Source organism: Corylus avellana, chromosome 8, assembly GCF_965113065.1.
Source record: "Corylus avellana chromosome 8, dhCorAvel1.hap1.2, whole genome shotgun sequence".
Lineage (NCBI taxonomy): Eukaryota > Viridiplantae > Streptophyta > Magnoliopsida > Fagales > Betulaceae > Corylus > Corylus avellana.
In genome coordinates, this window is record NC_142497.1 from 15,490,188 (window position 1) to 15,503,963 (window position 13,776).

Genomic DNA, 13,776 nt, shown 5'->3' on the forward strand with positions numbered 1-13,776 from the left:
TCAATCTCCATGTTCAATCAAGAACTACAATCAACCAAAAGCTCAGTATTACAAGCGAAATGAGCTTACTTATAGCTCTTGTTCTAACTAACAGATTCACAACTAACCCAACTACTGTACAACCATATAACCGAATTAACAGACTCTCAACTGGAATGCTAGCTACAAGCAACTGCTTGCTTACAATGCATACTTAGTCTATTATCCCTTCTAGTAACTCCACGTGGATGAACATGTAGCTGCCACTTCACATCTTGTACAGCCTGCCTGTTACATTACTCCCCTGTTTTAAAACACTTTGCCCCATAAGGTGTGGGTAGGCCTTCTTCGAAGACTGAAATTCCTCCCAAGTTTCATCCTCAACTAACTATCCTGGCCATCTTACCAATAAATCAGTGACTGCACGATTCTCATGAGCTCGAGACCTCCTATCCAGAACAACCACTAGTTCAGGCTGAATAACTCCATTCACATTAACAGGTGGCAATTTTGGAATTGATGTATTACTTCTCCCTATCTTAGGCTTGAGTTGGGAGACATGGAATACTGGATGAATCTTGGTAGAATCTGGCAAATTGAGTTCATAAGCCACTTCCCCTACCTTCCTAACCACAATAAAGGGCTCATAGAAGCGAGGAGACAATTTTAAAGCTCTTCTAACCAGTAAAGAGCCTTGTCTATAGGGTTGAAGCCTAAGATAAACTTGTTGGCCAATGGCTAAAGTTCTTTCACTCCTCCTCAAGTCAGCATATTTCTTCATTTGTTGCTAAGCTGCAAATTGTGTTGTAAAAGGGCTAAAACCTCCTCCCTAGATTTTAGGACTTCATCTACAACTGCCACCCTAGTAGTACCTGGCACATAAGATAACAATCTAGGTGGTAATCTGCCATGCACTGCTTCAAAGGGAGACATTTTGATAGACCCCTGCCAAGTTGTATTGTACCAAAACTTTGCCCAAGGTAACCAATTTATCCACTGTTTAGGCCTATCATGAGCAAAACATCTCAAATAATTCTCCAAAATCTTGTTCACAACTTTAGTCTGACCATTTGATTGTGGATGGTAGCTAGTGCTCATCTGCAGAGTCGTTCCTTGCAATCTAAACAATTCCATCCAAAAAGCACTTGTAAAAATGGGGTTTCTATCCGAAACTATGGAAGTAAGCATACCATGCAACTTGATGATGTAAGCAACAAAGAGTTGAGCCACCTTGGATGCAGTATAAGGATGAGCCAATGAGATAAAGTGAATGTATTTGGACAACCTATCCACTACCACCAGAATTACAGAATGTCCAGTAGAGATTGGCAACCCTTCCACAAAATCCATGGAGATATCAGACCAGATTTGAAGAGGAATTGGCAGAGGTTGAAGTAGCCCAGCAGGAGAAGTATTCTCATGCTTGGTCTGTTGGCAGATTTCACATTCTCTAATAAAAGTCTTCAAATCTTTTTTCATACCCTTCCAAAAGAAAGCTCTCTTAGCTTTCTCCATTGTTCTTTCAAAACTAGAATGGCCAGCCATTGGATCACTATGCATAAAAGCCAAGACTTGATCCTTAATGATTTGACAGCTTCCCAAATACAATCTATTCTTGTAAAATAACAATCCATCCCTAAAAGCAAACTTGTTTGTATTCAACTTGTTACTCTGCCACTTATCAATTAAGGACTTCAACCCCTCATCTTTCAAGTATTGCTCTTTAAGTTTCTCAACCCAATTAGCAGTTGGAATGGATATAAGAGAAATAGCCACTTCATCTGCCCAACCCTCCCTTCGAGACAGAGCATCAGCCACCCTGTTATCCACTCCCCTCTTAAAATCCACAGTAAAATTGTAACCAAGCAACTTGGTAATCCATTTCTGCTGAAAAGGAGTTCCCACCTTTTGCTCCAGTAAAAATTTCAGACTCTGTTGATCAGTTTTAACCACAAAACTCTGACCTAACAGATAAGGTCTCAATTTCTGTATGGTAGTCACTAGTGCAAACAATTCTTTCTCATATGTAGACATGAGAAGAGCTCTTCCTTTCAAAGCCTTGCTGATGTAAGCAATAGGCCTACAATTCTGCATCAAAACTACTCATATCCCCATTCCACTCGCATCACATTCAATAACAAAGTGCTGTGAGAAATTTGGCAAAGGTAAAATAGGAGCTTCAGTCACTGCAGTTTTGAGTTTCGGAAAAGCTTCCTTGGCCACTTCATCCCATGTGAAAGCATTCTTCTTCAACATAGCAATTAATGGAGCTGCAATGGATCCATACCCCTTAATGAATCTTCTATAGTTACCTGTCAACCCCAAATAACCCATCAAGGATTTGATGTTGGTTGGAAATGGCCACTCAACCATTGCTTGAATCTTTCCTAGATCAGCTTTCACCCAATTTACTGAAATAATATGCCTTAGATAATCCACCTCTTTACAGCCGAATCTACACTTAGATTTCTTAGCAAATAACTTGTTCTTCCTCAAAATTTCTAAAGTCATTTGCAAATGTTGTCTGTGGCTACTGACATCTTTGCTGAATATCAAAATGTCATCAAAGAATACCAAGATGAACTTTCTAAGGTAAGGCTGAAAAATGTGGTTCATCAAACTTTGGAAGGTAGAAGGTGCATTAATTAAGCCAAATGGCATCACCAAGAACTCATAATGCCCTTCATGTATCCTAAAGACAGTCTTAGGAATATCCTTCTCAACCACTCTAATCTGGTGATAACCAGAGATTAAATCCAATTTAGAAAAAATGGTAGCTCCCCACAGCTCATCCAATAGCTCATCTACAACAGGAATTGGAAAACTATCTTTAATAGTTACCTTGTTGAGAGATCTATAATCCATACACATCCTCCATGTTCCATCTACCTTCCTTACTAGAATTACTAGAGCTGAAAATGGACTAGTGTTGTGTCGAATTACACCAGATTACAACAGCCCTTTAACAATCTTTACAATTTCAGCTTTCTGAAAAAATGGATACCTATAAGGCCTGACTGACACAGGTTGCACCCCATCTTGCAGGTTAATGGCCTGATCATGCGACCTACTTGGTGGTAACTTAGTAGGTATACTTGAAAAACATCATCAAACTCCTTCAAAATATCATCTAACACTCCACAATTCTGACTTCCTTTCTACTTAGAAGGATTGTTTAGCTGTTGTATGTCATAATTTCCTGCCTCAATCAGCTGTAATAACACACACTTATTCCCTCTTTTTAACCACTTGAATGAGTTTACATCTTCCACACTCCATTCAGGACTCTGCTGCAACCCTTTCAAACTACATCTCCTGGTTCCCCATTGAAACTCCATAGTCAGGTCAACAAAGTTCCAAAGAATTGGACCTAATATTCTCAACCACTGAATACCCAAGACTACATCACAACCAGCCAGAGGTAAGATATACAAATTTACCTGAAAAAACAATTCCCTGCATCTTTAGAGCAATGTCTCCACATTTTCCTGGACTATGGACTTGTTGACCATTTGCTACCCTCACCTTAATAGCATCTTTGTGAGTACTTGACATACCTAACACCTTAGCCAGATGCTCATCCACAAAATTAAGAGTACTACCCAAATCAATTAAAATAAGCACCTGCTGACCTCTTAGAGTTCCTACCAATAGAGTTCTTACCAATCTCATAGTTTTTGGGTTAGGGGTTTCTATGATGGCATTTAGAGATATTTCAGGCTCTTCATTGACAAAAAATTTCCCTGGATTCTCCTCTTCCCTGTCCATACTAACAACTTCATTAACTCCTAGCCGCTCTTCAACCCTTTCAATTAAAAACAGCGAACACACATGCCCTCTACTCCACTTAGCATCACATGAGTAACACAACCCTTTTTTCCTCCTCTCATCCATCTGAGCAAGAGAAATCTTCTGCATAGGTACTAATGCTTTAGAATTATCATTAACAAATCCTTTTGGCTGAGTATTCCCTTCAAAACCCCATTGAACTTGTCTAGGAAAGTTAACAAACTGTTTATTGAAGCCAGCATTGAAACCAGAATTACCATCATTTCCCCCTCCTTGGTACCTATAAGAACTCCAACTAGCTTTTCCATACTTGTTGGTAAGCATAATACATTCCTTCTGCATTCTTGCTAAGGCATATGCATCATTTAATGTTTTAGGATTAAACATTCTCATTGGCAGCCTAATATCATCACGTTATCCCCTAAAAAACGTACTCAACTTATGAGAATCAATCAACCTTAAGACTCTATTTACTAACACTTCAAATTGAGTCTTATACTCTTCCAATGATCCAGTTTGTTTTAGTTTAGACAAGGTCTTCATAGGGTCATCATATGAACCCTTACCAAATCTAACTTGAACATAAACTAAAAACTCAGTCCAACTAGACAAATTATTGGTATTTTTCAAAGCTTGGAACCAAGACAGGGCTTTACCTTCCATGTAGAATCCAGAAATCTTCAATTTTTGCCCTTCTGGAACTTCATAGAAGTCAAAAAATTGCTCAACCCTATAACACCACGCATCAGGATCATCACCATTGAAAGTTGAAAATTCCAACCTTAGAGCTTTGGTGTGAACCCCCTCAATACTTGTTGATGCTCTTACAAAATTTCCTTCCCACTGATGAGGAGCATCATAGCCCGGCACAGTCCTCTCCTCACCTTCATGGATAGGACCCTTATCCTTGGCAGCCATGGCAGAAAACATCTGCATCAAAGGCTCCAATTTGGCTTCTAAGAGATCCATTCTTGGATCTTTGGGGTGCTCAATTTGTGCTTTTTCAGCTATGGATCTAGTTCTCATGAAGATTACAAAAAGAAAAGAAAAAAAAATAATTCAAGAAATAGATGAATCGAGGGCTTTGATACCACTTGTAACAATACTCTTATGTATTAACACTGAAATGGCAACTAAGCAAAGGAAAGAAATGAAAGAATTGAATAATAGGAATGAGAAAAGAAGAAGAAGTAGAGAACTTTATTGATCAAGAGCAACTTCGCGGGTTACTCAACCTCCTAAGCGTATTTGAGAATGCCAATCTCCGTGTTCAATCAAGAACTACAATCAACCAAAAGCTTAGCATTACAAGTGAAATGTGCTTACTTATAGCTCCTGTTTTAACTAATAGATTCACAACTAACCCAACTACCTTACAATCATATAACCGAATTAATAGACTCTCAACTGGAATGCTAGCTACAAGCAGCTGCTTCCTTACAATGCATACTTAGTCTATTATCCCTTCTAGTAACTCCACATGGATGAACATGTGGCTGCCACTTCACATCTTGTACAGCCTGCCTATTACAGAAATGAACCGATTCAAAAGGAATTTATATGGTGTTTGGTTCGAGTAAGCTAATATTTCTTTGAGCATTCACATTTTTAAGAATGTGATGTTTGAGAATTTGAATCTATGAGAATGTGATTAAACTCGCATTTAAGAATGATTATGAATCTAATAGGATTTTTAAAAATATGAGATTCTCTTATTTGGTTTTTTCTTACGTATCATGTAGGAATCATTTATGCTACTCAAAATATCCTTATGTTTTTCTATTTTTTCATTTCCTATAAATTGTATATCGTATTTGATTTTTTTTTTCTTCATTAATAAGATAAAACGTTTAGCCTCGAGTCCGAACATTCGCCCAAAAGCACTTCGGGGGAATTCCATTTTGGCCAGTCATTTAATAGCCCATGTTTTCATGTTCTAGGTTCGCTTTAGTTTGGACTTACGACTAATATTAAGTTTTTCACAGATTTGGAGAGCCCGAACCCTTTGGAGGAGTTTTCGGAGGACTTATACGACCCGGGTGAGTATGAACTCACATGATACTAGCCAGTTTTTTTTCCGCATTGCATGACTATTTTGTGTACAAAACCTGCATTTTATCACTCTCATAAAATACATTTTGTTATATTATGAACTCTACCATTTATGAAAATGTGTTACTTAACAAGATAATGAGACGATGAGACTTGTAATAGCATGCATGTAAAATACGGACAAGACTATTGCATCGTATGACATGGTACATAGGTACGTGCGGAATAACGGTCGTGAACTTACTATACATGTTAACTCCATGGTCAAATGTGTGTGTGGATGTTATATATGGGTCTTGGATCCAATAGTTATTTCGTGACCAACGTAACCTTAACGGACAAATCACTACAAGACGTACATTATTAGTAGTGTGGGCCACCCGAGGTCGGACTTAATCGGGCTGCTAGTGTTATGGATGTTAGCGTACAATGCTTGGGGCACCGGCATTGTATTATAAGTCCATCGGGACAGCGCCATCCCTGCTGAGAATGTGTAATATCTCGGGTAGACTATACAGTTGAACTATTATTGATTCACATGATTATATATATATATATATATATATATATATATATATATATATATATATATATATATATATATATTGCATTCATGGATAACTATCATACTTAAAATGTACATACTTTACCAAATGAAGTTCATCACTAAATGACATAAATACTATGTATATATTTACTCACTAGTCTTTAGACTTACCCCTTTATTTTTTCCCCTCCATTATGTATAATTGTGCGGTCTAGCTAACATAAAGGAGGATGACTACGGACAACCAGTTGGTGGTGGCCCAGGATCTGATCCAGGTCATTTTTAAGGACATAGACCCGGTTTTGCTCAAGTCCATGTGAGACGATGGAGGAACCATACGGGCGGAGATGATTGAGATTGTCATCATGCCAGCATTACTTAAACTTAGGCGTTGATTTTGTTATCTTATTTTCAGACAATTATCTTATGATCTGTAATCTATTTTGACGATTGGTCTTTGACTAGTACAAATTGAGCATCTATTTATGCTATGACGTTTTATTGTTACTTTTGTTGTTATGATTGTGGCATTTAGTAACTGCTTTTTTATTCCTGTGGTTGAAAGTTTTCCGCTGTATTTTCTCTCTTAGGAGAGTACACAATCCCTGAGTCTTGTTATGTGAGGGACAAGGCGGAGGCAATTACCAGTTAATTGATTTCTATGTAGTATTACAAAAAAATGTTTTAAGTTGTATGATACAATGTGGGAAAATACATCTCTCTTTTTGTTTTTTTTTTTAGTGTAGTAACGTACTTAGACTGTGGATTTTGTAAATATCACTTTAGTAACGTACTCCACCAGTGAAAGATGAACATCCTTGAGACTCAACAGCTAAGGCACATGGAACAATGCAAATTAGATCATGTTTTGATGCATGAAAGGTATCAAATAATTTATATTTTGTTGTACAATTTTTCTAACATTACTAACACAACCTTGCTAGTTGTTCTCATATATATTGTTTTTAGAAACACAGTAGCTCTTGAGTGTGTGCAATGGTTCACACGCAATACCATGCTTTGAAATCCTAACAACCACTACGCCACACACTACACACAACCTCAAAGTACGTGTGTGGTAGTAGCGCTGCACATGCAACAGTTGTAGTGTCGAGCACAAAGACAGTAGCTTCCCCGTTCAATAGTAATGTCATGTAATATTACTATGTAGGCAGTGCTCCTATCACACGCAACAGTAGGGTCATGCACAATAGTGAGGCATAAGGTAATGTTGCAGTGGCAGCACCATAAGAACAGGGTGGTGTGCTTTCAAGACACAGTAGAAATGCCTATTATAGAGGTTATAACAGTGCAGCACGAGCTAGGTGTGGTATTTTCATAGATTTGAGACACTACACCTAGTGGCTTCATACTGCCATGGTTGAGCAACAAATCTACACCATGGCGTGGTGATGGAGCAATGGCACTGTGGTGAATGTTTGATCTACGACGGCAAATATAACGTAGACAAGGGGTGTGCTCCACTGTGGTTTTCTATGCCATCTTAGCGACTAGCAACAATGGAGTCGTGTGTAGGTTGAAAGGGCGATGACGACGGCTCAAAAGGAAAAATAAATTTAAGGGATTTTTTGGACTTTGAGTAAGGTTTTTAGCCTATTTAACTAGGTTCGGGAAAGAAAAAATGTCTTAAAAAATTGTGCTTACCTATTTGGGCTAGCTCAATTCAATCAACAAATGAATGTTTGTGTAACACACCCAAAATTAATCAATTTGTTTGATCAACTTAGATTGTTAGTAGTAATGCCCCCATGCCAATTAATTGATAATTAGTTGGATGTATTACTTTGAACACTAACTTATCAGAGTATATTATATAGCAAAAAATAAAATAAAAAAATTATCTTAGTATATTAAGTCATTAAATATAATATGCCAACATTGGAAATCCTATAAACTTGCCAAAATGACTCCTATCCTCAAACTACAAGGAATGCCAATGTCAAGGTCTAACTCCTCAAATAACAACCAAACCAAATCCTTCAAGGCCTTCAGAAACAAAGGCTTTGTCCTTTTTGGTTCTGACGTATAAAGGTAGCTCAATTTTAAAAGAAAATATGTTTTACAAGTGGAAACAAATCAAAGTGTAAGTTTACGACTTAGTGAATTAATACATTCGAAACATGTTGTCATGCAGTGAATTCATACTGTTTATAAAACGTTTGGTAAAACCACATGCAATATTACGCAACAGTGCTCTTATCAACTGACAAAGCAAAAAATCATGTTGATGAAATGTATTTATAGTATATGATATCTCATGTGAGCAAGTACAGATAGTCATACTCTATATGGTCTATTCGAGCCTTTAATCCTTTCATGATAGGGTTTGCGTTTTTCAAATAACTTTTGGTACAAAGTCAGTGCTCCAGTGAAGCATAATAGTAAGTCATTGTTAATGGACTAACACAGTCCAACCCCGGGTGATTCACACCATTAACAATGCTACAAGGCATGACCACCACATGTAAATGGTTGCACCAATCACTAATAACCATTCGATCCAATGCCAATAACATAAAAGTAAACTGTGGATCATAGGGTCATCCTCACATAGTGGTAAGCCCATAGCTGCCATCCATACACAGCACATCATGTCTAGTATCAAAGCCAGAATTTTGGTTTAGGGGAGGTCAAAATAAAAAATAAAAATGTGAATAAAAATATAAAATAATATATATATATATATATATATATATATATATATATATATATATATATATATATATATATATAAACAATTCAACAAAATAAATAAATTCGGATTTGGTCTTTATCACTAAAATGGTAATGAAGGGAGCTCAATTGAATCATTATTAATCTCCATAGTAACTACAATTATATATTTCATACAATTTAAATATGTAACAATATATATACACACACTTAATTTAAAAGAGCATTCTAAATATAAAAATCTTAATCAATATAAAAATTAGATTACATACCAAAAACTTTTTAAGAAAGAAAAATTTACAAAAGACAGAGACCTCTAAAGAAATAATGACATTTAGACAAATTGTAAATAGTCCAATAGCACTTACTATTTCGCAAACTAGAGTGAAGGGTATAAATTACCACAAATCAAAGGTAGGTTTGAGGTAGCTGCTAAGGATTTAAAAATTGTCACAATTCAGTGCTAGGTTTAAAGTTGGTGCTGTTAACTTAAAAAAAAAAAAACAAGACAAAAATTGTTGTCGTTTGTTTAATATAAACTCTTGCATATCATTTCGTCTCACACTTAAAAGGCTTTCAGAGTTTTTGTCAAAATTACCTCTCAACAAACAGTGTCGTGTTAAGCTTAAAGAGCGTTTCATAACATTAGTGAAACATCACGTTTTGTATTAGTTAAATAAAAGTGTTAATAACAAAAAAATAAGCTAAATGATGCATTTTACAAAAATTAGAAGACTTGTATCATCGCTTTCCACCTTCGTCTTCTTCAACCTTTGTTTAGAGTTTACGAAAATGCCTGAAATAATGATAAAGAAAATTATGTCAATGTGAGTCATGAATCTCGACCCTATTGGAAATATTTGCTTCCTAATAAGTGAATGAGGGTGAACAACATGTGAATCTACATAAATTTTACAATGGGTAAGGAGAATTTCTGAGAGTTGTGGGGGGGCATTTGACCCCTCTTAACCCCCTTCCCTCTACCCTTGACCATGTCACATGTTACAATTAATTATTATCTTTTATATGCATGCACTTACAAAAACTCACACCATGCAATATTTCATTTACAAACACTCTAATTACATAAAAAATAAAGTTCACAATATTAGTAAAGTATTTCATATGAGTTATAAAGCATGCACATTTGATACATATAAAATAAGTACGACATAGAAGATCAACAACACGTCTTCGTGTGAGCTAACTCATCTTTATCGTAAATTTCCTCCTAGTAATCGTCCTAAAAATCACCAACACCAAAATCTATGAGAGGTTTAATTACTAGTCTCATGTCTAAGCTAAAACACACATAAACCTAAACCTATATACTTTCTACCACGTGACCGATCAATCGTTGTCCTGCCAATCGACCATTCTGGATAGAACCTCCAAAACATAAAAAAGTCCTAACTTTTAACCCTTCTAACACTCTCGCAAGGCTTTAATGTAGTGCCACAAGTAATTACTATGTTGTATTTAGCTTAGTAAGAGGGTTAGCAAGATTTCCTAGTTCGTTAGGGATCGCTGGGAGAAGATTTTGAGGCTTTTTGATTCTGACCGAACATTGGACAAAAATTTCACTGAACGTTCAGCCTGCAATCAAGAAACCAATGGGTAATAAAGTACACCGATTGTTCACATGGGGACCACCGAACGTTCGTTCACTAAATTTTGATCCACTGGGTAATGACCTAACATATGTCATCCAACCCCTGAACCAGTACGCAAATAGTACACTAAACGTTCGCCCTTGGACCATCGAATGTTCGCTGACCTGCAGACTTGTCATAGCAGCACCTTCAACTTTTCCAACCCTATAAATACCATCTCCCACGCCCTTTTAAGCTTCATTCTGCCTTCTTAGCCTTAGAAAAATTCTACTTGAGTGTTTTGTGAGTTGTGAGAAGGAGAATGAATGCTTTATTGGGAGTTCTTGCTCTAGAGAGGTAACCTTCTTAACCTACCTTGTTCTTTACCTAGTTGTTACTCTAGAATGTTTTACATAGCTTATTTGCTAGTTTTAGATTTATGTTGTTTTAGGTTTTAATCTTGGTTTAAATATGGGCTAGCATTTCATTCTTGTTAAACGTACTTTATTCTTCATGGAGATGTTATTTTGTGCTAGGAGTATGTTAGGAGCCTTGTTGTGACTTTATAACTTGCTTAGAAGTGATTAGGAGATTGCTTGGTTCGAAAGGGGTTTTCTGCCTAGAAGAGAACGTTCACGCCCTTCTGGCCGAACGTTCCACTTCGAGCGCGAACGTTCGCACTATTTGACATAACGTTCACTGGCCAGGTAGAAACTCTGTTTTGGACATTTTTAGGTATAAAACTTGTTTAGCTTGAATTTAGGACTGATGTTAGGTCTTTTCACAGATTTCAAAGGTGTGGAACAGTTGGAGAAAATTATGGAGAAACTTTACAACCTGGGTGAGTACAAACTCATATGAATACTTGTTGTTATTTTTTCCACATTGCACGACTATTTTATGTGTACCAAACATTCATATTTACAACTCGCATGAAATCGATTTTGATCTACTATAAACTCTATTTTGTGAAAACGTGCGTCACTTAAGCAAGATAAAGAACATGGTGAGATTTGTAAGAGCATGCATGTAAAAGACAGATAAGACTAATTGCATCTTATGACATAGTACACCGGTACATGTGGGATAACGGCTATGGGCTTATGATTCATGTTAACTCTATGGTCAAATGTGTGTATGTTTCTATGGGCCTTAAATCCAATGTTGTTTCGTGACCAGCGTAACCATGTCTGATTGGTGGGTCACTATAAGATGTACATTATTAATAGCGTGGACCATCCGAGGTCGAACTCGGTCGGGCTGCTAGCTATAGACAATAGCGTACAATGGCCAGGGCACCGACATTGTATTACAAGTCCATTGGGAGAGTGCCAACCCTGCTAAGAATGGATAATATTTCGGGTAGACCATACAATTTGAACTATGATTTGAATCTTATATTACAACATATACTATAACTATATTGCATTCATGATAAACTATCACCTCATAATGCTGCATGTAATTTATTAACAACTAAGTTCATCATTCAAATAGCATGTACATCGTGTGTATTTTTACTCACTAAGTCGTCGAACTTATCATTGTATTATTTTCCCTCCATTATGAATATATGTGATGTTATTGCTAGTTTAGCAAAATATGGATTTGAGGAGCCAATTAATGGCGGTGAATGACTTGATCCATGTCATTTTTGAGATTTTGTATCCGATATGGCTCAAATCCATATGGGATGCTGGAGAAACTATTCGTCAGATTGATCGAGATTGTTCTTATGTTATGTTTGGTTAAGCATAGACGTTAATGCTATTTCAGAACAATCAATAGTAGTCTGTATTATATTTTGATGATTAATCTCTGGCTAATATATTTGGGGGCCAAGGAATGTTAGGATCCTTAAATAGGCCCTTTCCAATGAGTCTCATGTTGAGATGCCAATTTTTAATTCGCATGCAGACTGCATTAATTGATCGTTTAAAAGAATTAAGTTTATATATATATATATAATACCTTTAAAATTAAACAAATTTTTAAAAAAGTAAAAAAAAAAAAAATCTATCAACAGACAAAAAAGAAAAAACCACTTGAAGGTGAACAAACCACCCCCCAACACTTGAGGGAATTGGCTGGACCACCCCCAGGTGGTTCAGGGTGGCCAAACCATCCCTTGGTGGTTGTCGAGTCAGCCACCCTTTTTTGGGGTGGCTCAACCACCCTTATTTTTTTTAATAGTTTATGGTTTTTATATTTTTATTTATTTATTTTTTAGTTTTAAAACTTTTTAATTTTTTTATTTGAGGGTATTTTTATACTTTTGCGTTTAAAAACACATATTTTGTTTGATTTAACTAGATTCTTTAACGGCGGGATGTTTTTGAAACAAAATGGTAGTTCAATATGGCTGAGTATAACATGTAGTAGTTCAAGGGTCAACAATGAGTTGCAATTCCAAGGGTGAAAGGTAATTAACCAAAAAAAAAAAAAGTCCTTACTATTAGAAAAGTTGACAAAATGGCTAGTGAGCAACATTAGCACCAATCATATTGATATTATGACATGTGTCACTTACAACAAAAAAACAAATATATATAAAAAAAGAGAGGAAATAGTTGAGCCACCCCTTTTGGCCAAAAATTATAGGGGGTGGGGGGTGGCTGAACCAACCCCATGGCTGTGGGGGTGATTCGGTCACCTGCTTTAATTAGATTGGAGATGACCAAACCAAATGGCCAAATGAGGTGACCAAAACCACCCCCTGGTCATTTGGCTACCCCTCTGGGCATATTTTGTACCATTGCATCCAAACATATGGCAAATTCTTTTACAAATCACTAGTTTAAGTCCATAATGATAACATACATGTGCACACTATATATATATATACTTATTTTGTACCATTTTTTTTTTTATAAAACGCCAAAACAAGTTATCAAGATGTTGAAATTGCCAGTTTGAAAAAGTGGTAAACAAGGATTTTCAAGACACGTGCCTTTAGGGTTTTCAATCATAACGATCGATCGTTGATTTAGAATGATCAAATGGTATAATGATTTTGTAAAATGACTGATCATTGCTTTGAAACCATATAATGGTACAAATATGTACCTAATGATCGATCCTTGCTTTAAAACTATTGACCAATGACAGTGTATTTGAAATTTA

At 36.3% G+C, this 13,776-nt stretch overlaps 2 protein-coding genes across 2 annotated transcripts; both read right to left on the reverse strand.

Moving 5' to 3' along the window:
- LOC148584168 (uncharacterized) lies at nucleotides 1-760 on the reverse strand. Its single transcript, XM_088518775.1, has 2 exons — nucleotides 386-760; nucleotides 1-24 (listed from the first exon to the last, which is right to left on the reverse strand). Exons 1-2 carry the CDS (start codon nucleotides 758-760, stop codon nucleotides 1-3), a joined length of 399 nt encoding a protein of 132 aa, XP_088374901.1.
- A 1,322-nt stretch (nucleotides 761-2,082) lies between these two features.
- LOC148584169 (uncharacterized) lies at nucleotides 2,083-4,737 on the reverse strand. Its single transcript, XM_088518776.1, has 3 exons — nucleotides 4,425-4,737; nucleotides 3,420-4,115; nucleotides 2,083-2,783 (listed from the first exon to the last, which is right to left on the reverse strand). Exons 1-3 carry the CDS (start codon nucleotides 4,735-4,737, stop codon nucleotides 2,083-2,085), a joined length of 1,710 nt encoding a protein of 569 aa, XP_088374902.1.
- Between the last annotated feature and the right edge of the window lie 9,039 nt (nucleotides 4,738-13,776).